At 40.7% G+C, this 9,477-nt stretch overlaps 1 protein-coding gene across 2 annotated transcripts in view; it reads right to left on the bottom strand.

The window, feature by feature from the left end:
- Positions 1–557: 557 nt before the first annotated feature.
- The window catches only part of ADAMTS2 (ADAM metallopeptidase with thrombospondin type 1 motif 2), a 451,708-nt gene continuing 442,788 nt past the window's right edge, over positions 558–9,477 (bottom strand). Inside the window, exon 22 of one of the 2 annotated variants that reach the window (XM_031953540.1) lies at positions 558–4,543. In XM_031953540.1, the coding sequence (XP_031809400.1) occupies positions 4,098–4,543 (446 nt within the window). In that variant the 3' untranslated portion in view covers positions 558–4,097. Of the gene's footprint in view, positions 4,547–9,477 lie in introns of both variants that reach the window. The other variant, XM_031953539.1, reaches the window with a different exon arrangement.

The raw sequence follows: 9,477 nt of genomic DNA, 5'->3' as shown, positions 1-9,477 counted from the left end.
GAGGCTCAGATCTGAAGCTAGCGCCCACCAGAGCATCTTTCCTGTGTTTTTAGACCGGCTGAAATGCTTCTTTGCTCAGTCTTGTCCATCATGAGGAGGCTGAGTGCTGGGCAAAAAGAATAAAGGCCTCATGGAGACCAGGTCTCTAAGCCTCATCTGGATAGGACCTTTCCAAAGGTCCAATGCTTTGGGATGCCATTTGTGAAATGGAACTGTAACCCTTGGTTTTCCCATATATGCAAACACCTATTTTACAACTACAATACAACTAGATTAGAGCTCAACTAAATTAGCAAAAAGCAATACAACTAGATTAGACCTTTTATAGGGTCATCCAATTAGCTCATTTCAGCTGTTATGTCCTCCTACAATGGACAGAAGATCCCAGATGAGGTGGGAGTGAAGGGCCCCAAATTTATCCCCCTTGTTTTCTGATTTCACAAATACTCCCTTATTCTTGGCAACCAAAATAAATGGCACCGAGATGGAGAACTTATTTTTGGAGATGTTTAAGCTTGAGGATTTAAAGTAGAAAAATGCTATAGAAAATGTTTCTCAGTACATCATTAGTATTCTTTTTTTTTTTTTTAAAGAAATCCTGCCTTTTTTCCAAATAGTAATTTTTCTGGTTCCTAAACATCATTAGGCTTCTAATATGTCAGCAAGATTCCTAAATTTCTTATCCCATTGACATGATTCTCTTACCAATGAATATACTTTCTTCCATTTAATACCACATAGTCTCTATTTTCTCTGATTTCAGAAAATGGGCTGGCTATTATCCTGCCACCCCCAGATGTTAGCAATGCTGGTCACATTGGGGAACACATGCAAACTAAAAAGTCTCAATTCAAGGAAAGATTCAAGGAAAGGAATTTCCAGTGTATTCCCTAGTGGGAAAGTCCAGCATTGATCCAGCTATACATTTTGTTTATGTTGTTCCTCAGAATGGACCCTAAATGGCCATCTGGGGACATTTGTCCTCAGGAAGTCACATAACCTTTCTTCCAGGGAATTGTAGCAGAAAGAGTGTTAGAAATGGAATCGGAGGATCTGGGTTTGAATTCTAACTCTATGGATGCCTAGTTACTTTGGACAAACCACTTCCCTCTTATGGGTCCCACTTTCTCAAGGATTAAAATGGAGAGGATAATAATTGCACTACCAACTTATCAGGGAGAGACTGAAGATCAAATGAGAATATAAAGAGTAATATAAATTTAAACTAAGATTGTTCCAGTCTCATTAGTAAAAGAGGGATGATAACTTATTTCCTGCCCAAAGGCAATGGCCAAGTCAAACCTTGTGCGGTCTCTTGAAAATCTGAGTTTCTTTGTTTTTCCTTTGATAGGCAGACAGCACAAGGAGAGTTTTTTATTTCTTTTTGCCCAAAGAAGAAAGATGGACAGTTAGAAATAATTGCTAGACACAGTTTACACTGAAAGAAACTTACTTGCCTTCAATTGGTGATATTACTGGATGAAGAAGAGGAACAGATTAATGATTTTTCTGGAACCCCAAGCCTTGCCCCTCATTTTCTTAGAAGTTATTGTAAGAATGTTTAGACACAAGTTCACTTGAAATAACTCATTGTCCAGGAAGAAAATAATTTTTCAGGGTCTTTTTTTGGGAGGGGAGTTAGATTAAATTTCACCTAAAAATAATTTCAATGCAATAAAAATTGGAACTTTCAAAGGATTTCACTGTCCCTAAAGACAATGGTGACTAGGAAGTACATGAGCAGGATTGAAAACCACTTTACAGAAGTGAGTTCCATTAGGACAAACTAAAGACAATGGAAAAAACCCTTATTCCCAATGATCCCAAATTGGTTTATCTAGAATCTGTAGCAGGACAGAATCAATGAATGGTCCATTGTTAACTATTTTCATCACACAATGAAAGGCAAGAATAAATATGGTCTCTCTCCAGGAGAAGGTACATTCTATGACTATTTTTTTCCTTCTATTTAAACTATAAACTCTTTTAGCATTAATGCCAAGAAATGTTTCTACTTTTTCTTTTCACCCTAAATATTTGAACCTCTTCTTCCCAGAGCTTTACCACTTACTCATTCAGTAATGGAGCTAAGTGTCTCAATTAATCTGTAACTGTTGGGGCAATTTTGCCATCTTTCTTTCTAGGGTTTTGTCTGGCTCTCAGAGTTACTATCATATGGAATGTTGAAAGTAAGACAAGAGCAGCTGTCAGAGTACTTTGAGCTATGTCCCCAAAGGGTGGGATCTGTCATCAGGGGTCCCTTTGGCAGGCAGGGATCCCATACTCAGGATAAATAACCAGACTCTTCTTTGCAAAAAGTTGAGTGTGAGAAGGATGCCCTTGATTGAAAGGGCAAATGCTGACTCCTTCCATGGGTAGAGGATAAAGGTCTTGGCCAACATTTTTTCTGTTGATAAAGCACCATTGACTTGTAAACTGGATATAGCTAGTCATACTCCTCAACAAAAGATCTAGAAAAAGACAAAATAAAAGTACCAAGCTTCCTTTTCCTTCTTGGAATGCATAATCATGGGAAGACTGGATTCTATGGATATCTATAAACCACTGAAGTCAAGGGAGGGGACCTGGATGTGTGGAGACCAAAGATGGAGAGGTATTCAGACCATCCTCTCAGCGTCTTTTGAATAGTCTCCCTGTACAACCTGACAAAGGAAGCTGGGATACAGCAATTTTCCATAAAAAACTCATCTTGTAGGACTCTCGATATTGGCTAATAAAATATTGTAGCTCCATTTGCCTTTGTCTTAGTGTTCCAAAGGATTAACCCCAGGTAGCAGAAGGCAATGTAGCAAAAAGGGGATAGTGTATTGAAATGGCAGTGAAGGAGGATGTTAGTCCTGGCTCTGCTAGGTGGCTTCTGGCAAATCTCCCTCACTCTAGTCCTCTGTTTCATCATGGGTAAAAGTATGTGGTCAAATGACCTCTAAACTCTTGACCGCTAACATGCTACAACATCCTTTTTGAATGCTTCTGTTCACTCTCCTTCCTCTCTCCCTGTCCCCCAGATTCCCAGTCAGACTAGGACTGTTTAGCATGGGTATCCATTGGAATTTTCACCAAGATTTTTTTTTTAACTTGGGCTTCTTCCCTGCTCTCAGTACTCCGTGAAGGGAACCACTCCCTCAGTCCTTTGACAGAGCTTGGTGGAGAGATCTTATCCCGGAATAGTAGGTAAAGGGGTTTATGATTCTCCTCCTCCCATTGCTGGTTCTGTAGGGATTGGAGCCTGGGGATGAGAAAGGGTCATTACTGAAGGGAGGTTGAGAAGGGAATTGCCATGGGGAGGGGACAAATTTTTTCTCCATCAATCTATTAAAATCTCTCTCTCTCTCTCTCTCTCTCTCTCTGTATGTGTGTGTATTTCAATTTTTTTTTTTTTTGGCCACTTGCTGGTTAGAAATGGTATTGGAATCAGTAAATTTGGTTTTGAATCTTGTCTCTGTTTTTTCCAAGTTGTGTGGTATTGGAAAAGTCATTTAATTTTTCTGATCCTGTTTCATCATCTTCAAAATGTAAGGACCCCTTCCATCTCAAAATGCAAGGAACTAGCGATCCATCATTACCTTTAAATGTGTCTCCACCTATCCCAAGATGAAACCCAAATGGAGAGATAAATTGGTGATGCATTTTAAGGGCTGATTAATCCTGAGATCAAGACTAGGGGGATGCTATTGGGCAGCTCTGCCCTCTCTGGAGTAGAATTTGTATGTCTCGGGATTCTTTCCAAGAACATCCCTAAGGCAGCTCTATTTTCTGTTGGTTTTTTAAGCCATTCTGCCAAAGGCTGGTGAATGTCTTGATTAAACACCAGCCCTCCTAAGGGTATCCTCAGGCTTTGTGTGCTTTGCTAGATGCAGAGGAACACCGGGTAACTAAATAGGAAGTTTCTCTGACTCTGCACTCCCCACTGTGCTGCCGGCCATTGCCTCTGCCACCATCTCTTTGCCAGTCTTTCAGAATAGGGCATTTCTGCCATAGCACCACTCCCCCTCCTTTCTAGAATGGGCATTACTAGGCTGCCAGTTATCTCTCTCCAAGAGGAAAAAATATGCTACCGACGGCATCTTTCTGATTTATTAGAACCTTCCGAGCATCTCTCTCTTCCATTTCTCAGCAATGAGCTCTTGGATCCTCTGGTTCTTGGTCTTTTCGTAGGGGGTCCTTTTGTGTGGGATGAGGTTGGGCTGCGGGACCTCGTTGTCCGGGCCTTGAACCTTGTACGGCGTGTCCACGGCGTTGAGGTCCGGATGCTCCTCCTCCGAGATGTTGGTCCCCACGGCCCCCGTGGGAGTCACCGCGGGGGGGCCCAGGGATGGTTGTTCCGCCGGAGGGGTCGGGAGGGTCGGGAGCAGCGCCTCGATATCATTGTTTCTTCCGGGGGTTGGCTCGGTCCCGTTGTCCTCCGTGGCGTTACTGTAGATTTTGCAGGACTTGCAGCACAGCTGGTTGTAGCCCGGGATGGAGCAGTACCGAGACAGGACTTCCAAGCGACAGAACATGGACTTATCGCCTTGACAGTGTCCTTCTGAAAGAGAAAGGCAGCACAGATGACGCGACCGGGAAAACGACGCGTGCGGACTGCTGACTAAGTATCTAGGCTTCCAACCGAGTCTTACGTTGTTAAGAGAATGGTGGAGCGATAGATAAAATAATACATTTAGCTACACAATATCTGAGGTGTATCCCCCGGAATACTGAACGTTAGCACTTTGAGAGACTTTAACTTGGGGTCTGTAAACCTGTTTCATGAAAAATATTTTGATAACTGTAGTTCAAAATGGAACTATTGTTATCAAGATATTTCAAATATAAATAATTTCCTTTGTAATCTTATTCTCCAACCCCCCCCCCCGCTTTTTTTGAGGCACTTAGGGTTAAGTGTCTTGCCCAATGTCTCATAGCTAGTAAATATTGGAGTCCAAATGTGAAGTCAGGGGTTCCTGAGGGTCCTATCCACTTAGGGTCACTTAGCTGCCTGCGCATTTTTTTCTGAGGCAATTGGGGTTAAGTGACTTGGTCAGGGACACACAACTAGGAAGTGTTAAGAGTCTGAGGCTAATTCTCTTGACTTCAGGGCTGGTGCTCTATCCACTGGATTAACTAGCTACCCTTCCTATGCATTTTTTTTTTTTTTTGGTGAGTCAACAATTGGGGTTAAATGACTTGTCCAGGGACACACAGTTAGTAAATGTTAAGTGTCTGAGTCTAATTCTCCTGACTTCAGGGCACTAACTAGCTGCCCCTTCTATGCATTTTTGAATAAATTAAAAAACACCATAATTGTCATGTTTCTTCAGAAGGGCAAAAAAATGATGTTTCAAAATCTAGCCCCAAAATGATCATTGTCATAGCCCTCCTCAATGGTTGAGGATTAAGGAGATGAATAAAGAAACAGTCTTAGTCTCAGAGTCTGAAGACCCAAATCTGAATTTCAGATCTTGTACTTTTAGGTGTTTCATCCAGAGCAAGTCAGTTTCCCCACCAGCCAAATGAGGATAGTAATACTTGGGCAAAATTATAGTGAGCAGAGCACTGTGTAAAATTAAAATGCTATAGAAATCTGTACTGGAGGGTTATTTTCTGAAAAGATTGTCTTGATGGCTCCAATTTGTAGCACTGAAGCTTGGTGGCTAATAGTCCGGCAGGGACTACCCCTCTTCAGATCTAGCTGTGACATGGCAAAAGTAGGCAGTGAATGGAGTACTGTACACTTGTGAAGAGAGTATTCATCAGATTACTTATTCATGCCCAGCCAAGTTGACTCGTCTCTACATTTTGTATTCCTTTTCCAAAAGGTTCTACTTGGTACTCTGTGTGTCCCTCTTAATTTGTGTATCTCAGGGCTAGTTTCTCTACTAAAAAAGTCATTCCAGTCTGGAGAAGTCAAAACAGTATATGAATAGAATGGATGTTTCTGATTCTAAGATCTGACTCTTGAACTAGATGTAACTAGGGCTCTCGATGTAACCATGGGATCATTTCCCATTTCTGAGACTCAATTTACTTGCTGGAAAGTGGCCCTTGGCAAAAACAACTGACCTCTTTTCTGCCATCTTTTAGGCCCCTTTGAGGGCTAATTTAAGACAGTATTGCCAGTGATTGGGTAGATGAGTAGTGGAAAGGGCAGTCTCTATTTAATGGAAATCCCATTTATTGGAAGGCACTCGCTGAGCATCTGAGAGAATAGACAGGGCTTCATATTCAAAAAATCCTTCAGACATATCATGCTTGTCCTTAGGGTTACTATTCTTAATACTCACCAACCAAAAGAACAAGTAGCTTAGAATCCCAGGCTGCAAATTGCTTCTGAAGTCAGGTCTTTACTATGTAAGCCGCTGACTAAAAATAGCAATTTACTCCCAAGTCATTTATATTTGTTCTGAGAAAGAATCATACTCAATGGCTAAGAGACTTACCTAAAAATCTCATAATCAAAAGGTACCAGTGAGATCATACCTTAACCTCTGATCCAATATGGACCTAGCCTCTACTTGCAGATCCCCACGTGGTTGAAATCATTGTCATATAAATAGTCTCTTTGGCTTTCAGAGTGCTACAATCTATTCTTTATAGCTTTGACTACTAGCTGGTCCCAATTCTTTTCCTGGAACTCCTCAGAAAAAGGTGAACCCTCTGATTCTTTGCAATCCTTTAAAGATTTAGGTTGATCATCATGTCCTTATTCCTGGTTTCTGATTTCCTCTAATTTAGCTTTACTTCCTTCACTTGTTTCTAATTTAATCATTAACATTAAGTATCTACTAAAGTTCAAGAGTTACAAATATGAATTGAGATGTGAATATAATCCATGATCTCAATATAACATATTTTCAATTTTTGGCTCAACCATTTTGGACATCTTCTTCCAGATGCTTTCCAACTTGTCAATACTCTTCCAAGGCTGGTAGCCAGAACTAGCCATGCTAACCCAGCTTTGGTCTGACAAGTACAAAACAGACAGTATTATGACCTTCTCTAATCTAGACACTGTCTATCTTTTAACACATTCTACCTGACACTTTTTGCTCCTTTGATTTCTTTGTCTTTAGGAAGATAGCTTATCCTAGTAAACAGAATGCTAAACCAGGAAGGTTCAAATCCCATTTTGGGCACTTATTAGTTATGTGATTCTGGGAAAATCATTCAATTTCTGTGACTTAGTTTCCTCCTCTGCAAAATGAGGGGGTTGGATACTTTTTCAAGTCCTGCTTCTCTTCCTGTTCATCCTGGATCTCATTCATCTTGCCTCTTCTTCCTCCCACATCCTAGTTGTGCCTTTGAATTCAGGCCCTCTTTTTCTTTTGCCATCTCAGTGAATCACAGTTCCAATGGTCATCTCTACATATATCACTCCTAAATCTACATGAGAACACAGTGGAAGGGATCTAGGAGATTATCTGCTTTGACCCTTTGATTTTGCAGTGAAAGAAATGAGGGTTTTCCAAGGGCAACAGGACTTATTTATGTAAGGTCCTCATGGACTAGGTAGAGCGAGGACTAAGACCAGAACAAAGACACTTCCAATGACTCCAAAGTAGTGTTCTTCACATAGCACTGTGTCTCCTCCCTATCTAGTACCAGCTTCTCCCTTGGACTGCAGTCTCATCTCCTCAATGGCCTACTAGACATCATCCCCAATTATTCTGACATTCCTCCCCAAGACTTTTAGAGTCTTATTTTGTGTGTAACCTTGACTCTCCTTTCTTTGGATACTTTGAAATCTAGTTTTGGTCCAAGGTACAGCCTATGTTCAATATTCCTCTCCTTAACTATCCACATGCTCCAGATTATGGGTGCTTACTTTATATCAGAGAATCATATATTTGGAGCAGGAAGGAACCTATAATCAATCAGATCCAGTGTTCTTAATTTACAGAAAAGGAAATTAAGGCCAAAAGAGGTCAAGTGACATATTCACAGTCATATGGTCATCCTGGTCTGTGCCTAAAATGGGATTTGAACTCAGGTCTTTCTGACTACAAGCATAATGTTCTATTCACTATCTCATGATTTTTTAAAAAACTTTGTTATTAATTGAGTCTGCTCACACTGAGTTGGACTCATCCAAGGCAGCTATGGCTTAGGCAACATAGAACAATTTTAGCCCAAGATTGAATGTTGACCACCATATCTGAAGGGAGGAATCTTCCTGCAGACAACTAATGATTGACTGTTTGCCACAAGATCTAGATATAACAGGACCCTGAAGTTACTTATGTAATGCCAAGAGAAAGAATATTCATCTTAAAGTCAGGAAACCTGAGTTATAATTTTTATTTTTCCATGAACTAGATTTTGACTTTGGGCAAGTCACTCCCTATCTCAGAGCCTCAGTTTCTTCTGAATAAAATGAGGTGGTTTAGATGACTGACTTCTTTCTAGGATTTCATCAAAGTCTAACACCCCATGAATTAACCTCCCATCATCATCCAAAACTTTCTTGGAAGGACTCAAGCTTGAGTCTACTAGGCTGCCCTTTACCATACTATATTCCTTATCCTGGAATATGGGCTCACCCTCATATGGATGAAAATCCACCCACTCTTTTTAGAGATGACAGGTCCCATGGATGTGGATTCTTGCCTAGAGTTCTATACATTCTGGAGGTCTTGGCTCTTCCCCCAAATTTTAACCCTTTTGTATTACTAGGAAGCCAGGATGTATTCCTAAGCCCAAGAGAAACATTGACAAACCCAAGAAGATTCAGAAAAATATTGTCCTGTTAAATAAGCAAAGACTTAATAAGTTGGACACATCAGCCAATAGAAAGATATAGAGCAAGAGAGAAGCACAGACTAGCAAAAGAGCATTTTAGTGGAAAAGGGAAGGCACCAGGGCTTTGTAGGGTCCAGGGCACTTTACGGACTCTGATGGGTAGGAAAGCAAACATTCCTCCAAACCTGTTTTCTATCTCACTGGCAAACTCCCCATGAGTGGTAGCTTTTGTTCATCATTTCAGGTGTGCTTACACTTGCTCTCTTACTGCTCTGTTTCCTGAACATTTTAGTTGTTGCATTTTATTGAGAACATAAAACTGAGAATCTGGCCTCAGTGGAGATGACCAGTGACAAGAGAGACTTTTTGCAGTTTTGTGTTATGTAACACCAGTGTGGACACAACCCCCCAACAAATTATAGGCCATATTGGGAGTAGGAAGAGAATAATTATGATATAAGGGTGCTTTCCTGGACCTAAAGTTATGCCCTGAATCTCCATCTCCATCATGAATGCAGGTTCGGAATCTTAAGTAATGACTATTTAATACAGATGAGCCTCATTTTCCTGTTAGAGACCATTAGGTAATGGGGGCCTTCTTCAACGTAGGCTTTTGAGAAAAGAATCTTCAGCAAAGTTTTACTACTTCCTGGCCCAAGGTATATATGTTCAGGGGTTTCTGAATGTTATTTGATAAAAAACAAAATATCACCCTATAACTATCTCCGCACTTGCTCCATC

Source organism: Sarcophilus harrisii, chromosome 2 (genome assembly GCF_902635505.1).
Source record: "Sarcophilus harrisii chromosome 2, mSarHar1.11, whole genome shotgun sequence".
NCBI classification, from domain to species: domain Eukaryota; kingdom Metazoa; phylum Chordata; class Mammalia; order Dasyuromorphia; family Dasyuridae; genus Sarcophilus; species Sarcophilus harrisii.
The sequence above is the reverse complement of the archived record's forward strand: the minus strand, read 5'-3'. Positions and strand labels throughout refer to the sequence as shown.